The sequence below is a fragment of the Neoarius graeffei genome, chromosome 28, assembly GCF_027579695.1.
Source record: "Neoarius graeffei isolate fNeoGra1 chromosome 28, fNeoGra1.pri, whole genome shotgun sequence".
Classification (NCBI taxonomy): Eukaryota; Metazoa; Chordata; class Actinopteri; order Siluriformes; family Ariidae; genus Neoarius; species Neoarius graeffei.
In genome coordinates this window covers 26,922,116-26,934,613 of record NC_083596.1, presented here as the reverse complement: position 1 = coordinate 26,934,613, position 12,498 = coordinate 26,922,116, and the positions used below count along the sequence as shown (strand labels likewise).

The 12,498-nt window shown below is 39.4% G+C and overlaps 1 protein-coding gene across 1 annotated transcript in view; it reads left to right on the top strand.

Annotated features, from left to right (window-relative positions):
* c9 (complement component 9) overlaps nucleotides 1-12,498 on the top strand; it is a 96,355-nt gene that overhangs the window by 74,950 nt on the left and 8,907 nt on the right. Inside the window, 1 exon segment of the mRNA XM_060913435.1 lies at nucleotides 11,210-11,450. Coding sequence (XP_060769418.1) covers nucleotides 11,210-11,450 — 241 coding nt within the window.

The window sequence follows — 12,498 nt, the reverse complement described above, 5'->3', positions numbered from 1 at the left end:
GCAGTGTCCATCTCAGCAAAATAAACCCGTTCGGCTGCTAGTTTTGTTTTCAGTCTCGGGTTTATGGTTTCACGAGCGGCTTGAATAGGCGGTGCGCGCGTGCGTGTGTGTGTAACTTGGCGACACCAAACTGAGGAGCTCCAGCTGGGCGGGTGAGCAGGAAAACACATCTACTGCATTAAAACACAGAGCAGCTTGAAGGTCCGTTGGATCGATGTAATCAGACATGCTCTTACTTTTTTACTTACTTTCTTACTTCCCGGGCTGGCATGTGCAGTATATGACATGTATGACGTAAACGCGTACCCGACGTGAGCAGATCCGAGCAGAGTTTCGCGTATTGGGTAGTTTAGACGGATATGCAACGGGGGCTGTTTTTAACTTATCCACTCTGGAAGGCGTTTTCAATTTTATCCGTTTTTCAGCCTCGGAAACGCCGTCCTCGTGTAAACGAAAGGCACTTCTGATAAAATATTTAGTCATTTTTACCCGACAGCGTCCTCGTGTAAACGGGCCCTAAGCCACTCAATCACTCAGCTCCAGGGCAAAGTATTGTTGTGCTCTTTACAGTTCATACCAAGCCTTGTTATTTCTGATTGCCTCTCATTTTCTGACTCTTGATATTCCTTTTCATGTTTACCCTCTTTGTCTTTCCTCTACCACATTGTTTGTTTGCTGATCGCCTGACCCTCGCTAGTTCCCTGACTTCGATTACTGTCTCACATTTTGGCTTTGTCACAGTTTGCACCCCGCTGTCCTCTACACATACATCCATAAGTGCCTGCACCCTGACAAGGAATCACACCTGCACTGTCATACAATCATTTCTGCATTCAAATATGTGCTGTTTCTATGTTAGATTATACATAATGGCTTTCATTTATCAATGATATTGAGCTATCAGCAATTTGCAATACTGTACCTGCTAGGAAATGTGAAATGAAGTAAACTAGCTAAATTGAACTAGTAAACTCGGTAACGTTAAACTATTAAAATGTTATTGAGTCAAATATTTACTTTGTGACATAAAAAAAAAGTTAGTAGCTAATGTTGTCCAGATGTTTGAGTTATACCACCTTTCTTTTTTATATCATGTCTTTTAAGCATAAAAATATGTGTGGCAGCAAGGACATGATCAAGTGTCAGCTGTGGATGGAGAGGAAGTGGGTAGAACTCTCAGGTGACACATGATGATTTTCATCTGTGTCTTATTACTGAGAGAGAGAGAGAGAGAGAGAGAGAGAGAGAGATGCATATTAAATTAAAAGCAATGAAAAGTAAGAGTTCAGAAAATAAAATGCACCTGTTGAGTTGTACCAAACCTACCTTCCATCTTCTCATTTTCCCCACAAAGCCTCCAGTGTTACACTATGTAAATAAGTGCTGCAATAATTTTGCTAACCTTGCTCTATGTGGGCCATCTCTACAACTTTACATTGACAGATCCTGAGTAACACCTGACGAATTCATAACTTTAGACAAGTGACCATTGCAATTACTTTCCTCATGTATTTGTTCCTCCTTTGCTTGACCACAAAATCATTGTGACTGGCTGTTTCACTAAAACATGCACTGCAATGATGTGTTGTTGCATGTACTGCTATTCCTTCACTTAAATATCACAAATTTTACACTAGAGGAAGTGAAGATAAAAAGTTAGCATTAGAAAAGGCATGAGTATTAGAAAAGGCATGAGTGGCATGAGTGTGAGACCTGCATCAGTTGTGTGAGTCTCAAGCTCAATGCCTGAGGGTTGGAAGCCCTGAAAGAACTGAAGCAATGTTGTAAAGAATAGTCAGTCAAAATTTCTCCACATTGATGTGAGAGACTGATAAACTCCTACAGAAATTATTTACTTAAGATTATTTTTGCTAATGGTGGTTCTACATGTTACTGATACATGGTGTGCTTATTGTTGTTTACCACCTGATTTCTAAATGTTGGTTTACCTTTTGAGAAAAGTTACTACTAGTGCATCTCAAAAATTTCATAATTTAATTCAAAAAGGTAAACTTTCATATATTCTATATTTATTACATGTAAAGTGAAATATTTAAAGCCTTTTTTGTTTTAATTTGGATGATTATGGCTTATAGCTCATGAAAATCAGAAATCCAGTATCTCAAATTATTAGAATATTCCCTAAGATCAATCAAAAGGATTTACAATACAGAAATGCCCAACTTCTGAAAAGTATTCATTTATACACTCAATACTTGGTTGGGGCTCCTTTAACATGAATTACTGTATCAATGCGGTGTGGCATGGAGGTGATCAGTCTGTGGCACTGCTGAGGTGTTACTGAAGCCCAGGTTGCTTTGATAGTGGCCTTCAGCGTATCTGTATTTTTGGGTTGGGTGTTTCTCATCTTCCTCTTGACAATACCCCATAGATTCTCTATGGGGTTCAGGTCAGGCAAGTTGGCTGGCCAATCAAACACAGTAATGTCATGGTCAGCAAACCATTTGGTAGTAGTTTTGGCACTGTGGGTAGGTGCTAAGTCCTGCTGGAAAAGGAAATCAGCATCTCCAAAAAGCTCGTCAGCAGATGGAAGCATGAAGTGCTCTAAAATCTCCTGGTAGATGGCTGTGTTGACTTTGGACTTGATAAAATACAGTGGACCAACACCAGCAGATGACATGGCACCCCAAATCATCACAGACTGTGGAAACTTCACACTGGGCTTCAAACACCTTGGATTCTGTGCCTCTCCACTCTTCCTCCAGACTCGAGAACCGTGATTTCTAAATTAAATGCAAAATGTACTTTCATCGGAAAAAAGGACTTTGGACCACTGAGCAACAATCCATTTCTTTCTCTCCTTAGCCCAGATAAGACACTTCTGACATTGTCTCTGGCTCAGGAGTAGCTTGATATTAGGAATGCGAAAGTTGTATCCCCTTTCTTGAAGATGTCTGTTCGTGATGGGTCTTGATACACTGACACTAGCCTCAGTCCACTCCTTGTGAAGCTCTCCCAAGTTCTTGAATCGACTTTTCTTGACAATCCTCTCAAGACTGCAGCCATCCCTGTTGCTTGTGCACCTTTTCCAGCCACCCTTTTCAGCAATGACCTTTTGTGGCTTACCCTCCTTGTGGAGGGCATCAGTGATCATCTTCTGGACAACAGTCAAGTCAGCAGTCTTCCCCATGATTGTGGTTGTGTGTACTGAACTAGACCGAGAGATACACTGCGTTCATACTGTTTTATTCAAACTCGAAATGAAATATTCTAATATTTTGAGATGGGTTTTTTTTATGTTTTTGTACTGTATGCCATACTGATTAAAATTAAAATAGAAAAATGCTTGAAACATTTGTTTATGTGTAATGAGTCTATAATATATAACATTTTCACTTTCTTAAATAACTGATGAAAAATATTGAACTTTTTCACAATATTCTAATTTTTTGAGATGCACTAGTATATTGAAATCTGGGGGGGGTGAGGACCATGCAATTGTTATTTAGGCCCTGATAACTACATTTTTATTTTTTTTTTTACTTTCATGGGAATAAGATCTGATATTTGAGCCAACATGAATTTTGGTCCGAACTGTTTGTGTCACTAATGTATGTAATTTGTGTGTACCGTAAGTTAAGACATTCATGTGTGCGCATTTATTGTATTTATGAGTGACTGTGGACTGAAATCCATAAATAGCTTTTTAGAAAATGTTGTTGCACTTTGTCTTTTATGTTCCTACACCCAAATAATAGTTTGGTTTTTAAAGAGGGGGAGAGGAGAATTCTTGCTGACTGGAGTTTGAGTATTCGCCATGCTATTAATAATCATCAGAAATAATTTGATTGGTGTTCAGGTTTGTTTGTCTGCTGAAATCTGCTGCATGATGGTATACTCAATGTATACTCAATGTGGAGATCAAATCCGATTGTAGCATTCTGATCATTCTGAAGTTTGTGGTCAGAACAGTGCAATAAAGATCTGCAAATGTTGCATGGCCTTGGCACGTGGGTTACCTATAGACAAGTCCCAAATGTGTGTGTGTGTTTTAATTATACAACCCCTGGCAAAAAAAAAAAAAAAAATATATATATATATATATATATATATATATATATATATATATATATATATATATGGAATCACTACTCTTGGAGGATGTTCATTCAGCTGTTTTACTTTGTAGCAAAAAAAAAAAACAAACCACAGATATGACACAAAATTATTTTATTTAACAGCTGAACATTCTGACTTTGTAAAATATACCTCAAAAAATAAATGAAATTGTTGTAATTAATGTAATTAAAAAAAAAATCAAGTAGAGGAAAAAATTATGGACTCACTCGATGAGGAAAAAATTATGGAATCATGAACCAAAAAAAAAAAAAAAATCACAGTTAGTACTTTGTTGCACCTCCTCTGGTTTTTATGACAGCTTGAATTCTTTGAGGCATGAACTTCACTAATGAAAAACAATATTCTTTATCAGTCAGGTTCCAACTTTCTCGTAAAGCAGTTGATAGATCAGCTTTGCAGGATGGAGCCTTGTCATGGACCATTTTTCAATTTGCACCATAAATTTTCAATTGGATTGAGATCTGGACTGCTTGCTGGCCATGTCATTGAGTTGATATGCCTTTCCTGAAGAAAAGTTTTAATGCTCTTTGCTCTGTGGCAAGATGCGTCATCATTCTGAAAAATAACTTCATCACCACCACAAGTACTTTCAACTGATGGAATGAGAAAAGTGTCAAATTTCAATGTCCACCTGTGCATTTACTGTAGAGGTAATGATTGCCATCTCCCCAGGTCCTTTACCTGACATGCAACCTCATATCATTAATGACTGTGGAAATTTGCTTGTTTTGTTATTGTGAAAAAGTTCAATATTTTCCATCAGTTATTTAAGAAAGTGAAAATGTTATATATTATAGACTCATTACACATAAACTAAAATGTTAAGCATTTTTCTATTTTCATTTTTCATTGGAACGGCACCAAACAAAAGTTTCAGCATCATCTCTTCGACCAATGCAGATTCGTGATTCATCACTGAATATCAGGTTCATCCAATCATCCACAGTCCATGTAAATCCCATTTCCTTCAGCTGATTTCTTACAGTTCGATCACAAACATTGACTCCTGTTTCTGCCCATTTGTTTTTCATTTCTTTTGTTGTGCATTTTCTATTTTCAAGGAATATTGCTTTGAGTTTCCTGTCCTGATGCTTTGATGTTTCCCTTTTACAACCTTCCCATTTTGTTTATACGTGCTCCAAATTTTAGACACCGCTAACTGGGAACCACCAACATCTTTTGCCATGCTCTATGTTGAATTACCTTCTTGAAGGAGTTTTATAATCCTTTCCATTGTTTCAACTGACAGCTCTCTTGTTGGGGCCATATGGACCCTTTTCACGTGACATCACGACAAACGCGGCCGCCATTTTGGACATGTACTACCAGTAGTTTACCACAGCCAGCATTGAGGAACGGCAGCAAAGAAAGTGTTTATTTTCAGCAAGACTTCCATCATGCCACTATATTGTTGTGCACCTGGATGTAGTAACCATCAACAAACAAGGCAAGGTTTATCATTTTATCGGATCCCGACGGAGAAGATGGATAGCGGCCATTAACAGATTGGCAGCCCTCGGCATACCAGCGCTTGTGTAGTGACCACTTTGTTGGAGGTAAGACAAATAAAATTAGCCAGAAAAGGCATTACATTGCTGTTAACATTCTGTGGCGGCGAGTGTGTAACCAAATAGGCTAAAATAACCCATTGTAACCTCTTTGTTCTTCTGTAGTAGCTATTAGCTAACGACATTAGCTAGCGTTGTGTTCCTTTGCTGTTGGTAGACTGTAGGACAGATCAGAGGCAGTGTTCTACAAACAGCGCTTAATTTGAGGGGGAGCAAGCTGGAGCGCGCTCCGGAACCTCGGGCATTGGCTCCGGCAGCTATTTACACTGGATCCAGTGATCCGACACCTCTCTTGACTATGTAACAAAAAAAAAAAACGATTGTCTTTAGGCTTGCCATCCTTCCACTTGCGAGTGGTAAGTGATCTGCGCTGGGATCACACACACAGCGGCTCAGTCCCGAATCGTGGCTCGTGCACTTCACTTGCGCGCTGTGTGAGCTGCGCAGGGCCGGAGTGCGCACCCTCCAGAGGGCACTCGCTGTTCAGGGCGGAGTGATTTGGAGCGCAGGATGCCTGCGGAGCAGAGCGTATCCGTGTATTGGTGTTGCTGTGTGCAGACGAATTGTGTATTGGTGTTGCTGTGTGCACACTAATCGCTTTTAAAAACGTTAATCTGATGATCCGCTGATACGGTCTAATGTAAACATGGGCTAAGTGTTCAAAACAAGAGGAACATGTATTTGTCTCTTAAATCCAGGCCGTTCCCTGTAATCTCTAACAACGGTTGGAGAAAGTAATGGCAAATAGTGAGTGCACAAACCATAGAAGGTAAACTGTACACAGTGCCAGGCCAGTGTGATGGTATGTCTACTTTTAGATTGTGTTAGCTTATCAGTGAACACACTCGTCACTCGACGAGTTTCACGTCTTTACGACGGATACTTAAATGTGCGTTAGGTATTATTGTTGCAGTCTAAGCAGTCATTGTAGCAGCTAGATGAGCGAGAACCGAAAGGGTCTGTGCCATAAACCGTTATTTCTGTACGGCGTTGCTAATGTGTCGTTACTGTGGTTATTTCTCCCTCTGCTCGCCCTGTAAATGCCCTACGTCGCTGGATAGCGAAGGTGTTTTCTGCATCTCGCTCCTTTTTCTTGTATGTTCTCCGTTTGTCGCCTTCCTCGCATTCAAACCAATTCGAGCCGAAGTCCGCTACATGTCCAAAATGGTGGTCGCGTTTACGAAGGTCACGTGACTGAAAAGGGTCTATATCCTGTCAATCAGCCAAGTGCAACAGTTTGCTAAGGTCTACAAGCACTCTCTTAACTGCAGACTAATTTGCATATTTAGGCTTGTGTGGGTATTTGTTAGAAATGCAAGTTATAGGTTGATTCCATAGTTTTTTTTCCTCTACTTGATCTTAAAAAAGTGCCATTAATTACAACAATTTCATTTAATTTTTTAGGTACATTTTACAAAGCCAGAATGTTCAGCTGTTAAATAAAATAAATTTTGTGTCATATCTGTGATTTTGTTTTTTGCTACAAAGTAAAACAGCTGAACGAACATCCTCCAAGAGTAGTGATTCCGTATTTTTTGCCAGGGGTTGTATATAAAATAGTCTCTCTCTCTCTCTCTCTCTCTCTCTCACACACACACATTTATTTGCCTCTAGGATCATTATATACACTCACCGGCCACTTTATTAGGTACACCTGTCCAACTGCTCGTTAACACTTAATTTCTAATCAGCCAATCACATGGCGGCAACTCAGTGCATTTAGGCATGTAGACATGGTCAAGACAATCTCCTGCAGTTCAAACCGAGCATCAGTATAGGGAAGAAAGGTGATTTGAGTGACTTTGAACGTGGCATGGTTGTTGGTGCCAGAAGGGCTGGTCTGAGTATTTCAGAAACTGCTGATCTACTGGGATTTTCACGCACAACCATCTCTAGGGTTTACAGAGAATGGTCCGAAAAAGAAAAAATATCCAGTGAGCGGCAGTTCTGTGGGCGGAAATGCCTTGTTGATGCCAGAGGTCAGAGGAGAATGGCCAGACTGGTTCGAGCTGATAGAAAGGCAACAGTGACTCAAATAACCACCCGTTACAACCAAGGTAGGCAGAAGAGCATCTCTGAACGCACAGTACGTCGAACTTTGAGGCAGATGGGCTACAGCAGCAGAAGACCACGCCGGGTGCCACTCCTTTCAGCTAGGAACAGGAAACTGAGGCTACAATTTGCACAAGCTCATCGAAATTGGACAATAGAAGATTGGAAAAACGTTGCCTGGTCTGATGAGTCTCGATTTCTGCTGCGACATTCGAATGGTAGGGTCAGAATTTGGCGTCAACAACATGAAAGCATGGATCCATCCTGCCTTGTATCAACGGTTCAGGCTGGTGGTGGTGGTGTAATGGTGTGGGGAATATTTTCTTGGCACTCTTTGGGCCCCTTGGTACCAATTGAGCATCGTTGCAACGCCACAGCCTACCTGAGTATTGTTGCTGACCATGTCCATCCCTTTATGACCACAATGTACCCAACTTCTGATGGCTACTTTCAGCAGGATAATGCGCCATGTCATAAAGCTGGAATCATCTCAGACTGGTTTCTTGAACATGACAATGAGTTCACTGTACTCAAATGGCCTCCACAGTCACCAGATCTCAATCCAATAGAGCATCTTTGGGATGTGGTGGAACGGGAGATTCGCATCATGGATGTGCAGCCGACAAATCTGCGCCAACTGTGTGATGCCATCATGTCAATATGGACCAAACTCTCTGAGGAATGCTTCCAGCACCTTGTTGAATCTATGCCACGAAGAATTGAGGCAGTTCTGAAGGCAAAAGGGGGTCCAACCCATTACTAGCATGGTGTACCTAATAAAGTGGCCGGTGAGTGTATTGTGTCATTTTAAATAAAAATAAATTGTAAAATAGCAGTGATGATCTATCTACACATGCTGAAAGGGGAAGCAAGACTAAACACATTTTCATTTCAGTCTTGGGTTTATTCATAACATGCATCACTGGCCGCCATTTGAAATCTACATTTGCGCTTATCTGACCTAAACTTCACTTCCCTGTTGTTTCCATTCTGTGGACTGTTACATGAAGAATAGATATTTTTATATTCCAATTAAATTTAAGGTAATACTAGCACTGTGTTTGCCATCCAGACTGGTCCTATTGCAAGAGGATAGTGATGACCACATCAGTGGATTTTATACTTTTCCTCATTAAATAATATTTGGTGCAGGTGATGACCTAATCAATACCTCATTAAGTAAAATGAGATGTGTTGGAATCCCAGCACAGACACTGGAATGAAATGGCTGCCGTACACAGAGATGCTGATTTAAGAAAAGATTTAAGTGGTCTCTTATTTCTTTTTTTTCCAGAGCTGTATGTCATGTCTCTACACAAAATAGCCCATATTATTGAGAAATGGATTGATCAGTATAGTTTGCAAAATTATTTACAAATAAAAAAATTAATTTGTCAACTATTCACCCTCCATTGGTGTAAAACCCCTAAATTAGTTATGGTTAAATCAGCTGAAAGTTTCCAGAAACTATGAGGTGATTTCCATTCTAAAGACAGTGATTTGATTGTAGAAAGCTCCAGGGTTTATTAGAGAGCATACTTAAGCAAACAGCATCATGAAAACCAATAACCTATGAAAACACATGCAGGACAAGGTTCTGAAAAAGTGTCAATTAGGGTTTGGTTATTAAAAAAATATCCCAAACTTGGAGCACCCACAGAGCAATATTAAATCCATCATTTTAAAAAAAGGAAAGAATTTGGTACAATCATGAGGAAGTCATCCACCAAAAGTCAGTGACTGAGTAAGTAACCAAGAGGCAGAGGACGGAATAGATGTTCATTCTTGTTCATCAGCATTATCTAGTTGTTCCAGTTAAACTTTCAGGAACACACACCTTCTCCTGCTTGACAATGCAGTCACCTTCACCCTTCCATCCATCCATCCATTATCTGTAGCCACTTATCCTCTCCAACAGGGTCACAGGCAAGCTGGAGCCTATCCCAGCTGACTACGGGCGAAAGGCGGGGTACACCCTGGACAAGTTGCCAGGTCATCACAGGGCTGACACATAGACACAGACAACCATTCACACTCACATTCACACCTACGGTCAATTTAGAGTCACCAGTTAGCCTAACCTGCATGCCTTTGGACTGTGGGGGAAACTGGAGCACCCGGAGGAAACCCATGTAGACATGAGGAGAACATGCAAACTCCACACAGAAAGGCCCTCGTCGGCCGCTGGGCTCGAACCCAGGACCTTCTTGCTGTGAGGCGACAGTGCTAACCACTACACCACCGTGCTGCCCGTCACCTTCACCTACTTTAGGATAATTAGCCTATTGCTTAACTGTTGGAACTCCTTCGGGTTCCATATCAAACCTAGAACAACACAGAATCTAATCAATAACTCAAACTTGTCAAAACAATTTTTACTTCACAGACTTTGAGTAAAATGTTGTCTTGTCAAAAATACATGATGATGAATATTCATCTCTCATGAATTAAGTGGAGTACTGTAATAAAGTATGTCATTTTGAAAAATGGATACCAGCAAATATTGTCATGTACTATAAAAATATTTGACCCAGAGGTAATCGCACATGTAGAATTCAAGTGGCGGCCATTTTGAAATCCAATATGTTGGCTAATTTATAAAGATACACAATGCAGATTGTAACCATCGGATTCCTTTCCTCCCAAAACATACATTTGGACACCAGAATCGAGTCAATAGCAGCATTAGACCCAAAGATAATCGAAAATGTAGATTTCAAACAACGGCCATTTTGAAATCCAATATGGCGGCTCATTGGTACAAAATATGCGATGCAGATTGTTACCATTGGATTCCTTGCCCCCCAAAACATACATTTAGACACCAGAATCGAGTCAATAGCAGCATTAGACCCAAAGATAATCGAAAATGTAGATTTCAAATGGCGGCCATTTTGAATTCCAATATGGCGGACATGAAGGGAGAATTCCGAGTGGCTCAATATCTGAAAATGTTCGCCATATATCAATGTACATTTGTGCCAAATTTGATGCTTGTATCACAAAATGCACAATCCTTTTGAATATTCGAGCTAAACCGCCCCACTACAAGACAGGATGGACCGTTCATCTCGTAATACCACTTTGCACCTTGAGAGACAATTTGCAGAAAAACATGGAATGCAGGCACCAAAACATGGATGGAGGGGTGACCTGACAGTATTTGTTTGATTATAGAAGTTCCTAAGGACCATGCAATTGTTATTTAGGCCCTGATAACTAAAAACAAAGAACTGAAAGAGAGACTACTTTCATTTTCCCATGACAGTACAGGCTTTTATGTCCATATCAAAAGTAGCAGGCTGTTATGCATGGATTGTCAAGCAGGTGTTTGATGGTTTTCTGTGAAGTGAGTAATGTATTTTCAATGTATTTGAATAATGTAGTTGCAGCCTTTTTTGAACCTGGATGTAGATAAACAGTACTAACAGTCTATTTCAAGGTACCTTGATCTGTCTTTTTGTTTTCCACACCATGTCCTTTTGCAGGAGAAATCATTCTTCAGGGTGAAGGGCGAAGTGCAACTAGGCACATATAGAATGAGGTCTCGAGGTCTGGAAGTCTCTGAAGTATTTTTGGACGCCATAGATGCACTGCCTGTAGAATACGAAAAAGGACAGTATTTTGGCTTCTTGGAGGATTATGGGACTCATTACACCAAGAATGGAAGAGCAGGGGGAGAATATGAACTTGTATATGTCCTCAATAGTAAAGTAATCACGAACAAGAGTAAGTATAAATCCCTCCATATGCTTATAACAGACAGAGAATGCTTAAGGATTTATTTGCACATCTCTTCAGATGAATAGTTTGATTCCTATTTTGTTTCATATTTTAGCTGCACTGTAAAAAAAAAAAATTATGTGGACTTACTTCTTCTCTTTAACTCCAATTGTCAAAACAGGTTTTGGCGATTGAACTCGAGTTTATAAATTTTCAAAAATTAAAATTAAAGTAATCCATTGTCTTGACTACTTATGTGTTTTGTTGGGGTTGTCAGTGTTCATTTAACTCATGGAACTCAGTAAGTTATAAGTTGAAAAAAGGAAAGGGGAGCAAGAGGGGTGATGCTGAAGAAACACCGGGAAATACAAAGAAGTTGCCATGATTCAGAACTAATTCAGTGTGAAGTTTAAGAAAACTGGCAAATTTACCATTATTAGTCAAGATGAGAAATAAGTCTAAGTAGAAACAATTGAATTGCTCTTAATTTAAAATTGCAATACATATGAATATAGTTGAAGTTATTTTACTGTGAAAGTGTGAGCTGAAGTAGTGAATAATTGTATGTTTATTTGATATGATAAAGTGAGTTTCTTTGAATGGATAATGTAACATAGTAAGTTGTTTTAACTCAGAGCATCAAGTTGAACAACAAATGATCATTAGTTAAACAACTTGTATAACTTTTTGGATTGAAACAAAGGTTATCTTCAAACTGAGTTTACTCGTGTTTTTAAGGCAGCAGGTGGTCTTTCATTTCTAAGTTTAACCAATTTGAAATATCTTACAGTGCAAAGACCCATACTGCAAGCAAATATGAAGATCCTGATTAATTTAAAGATGCAAAGATTTAAAAAATGCAATTTAAAGATTCTTCTTTACATTAACAAATTAAAAGGTGTAGTCTGAAATTTCCCTCAGTGCTCTATCTATCTATCTATCTATCTATCTATCTATCTATCTATCTATCTATCTATCTATCGGCAGATTTGGCTGGTTGAAATGCTAGTTTATCTTTTATTCCTCTTGTTCCTTCAACTTGTCACCAAAGTTT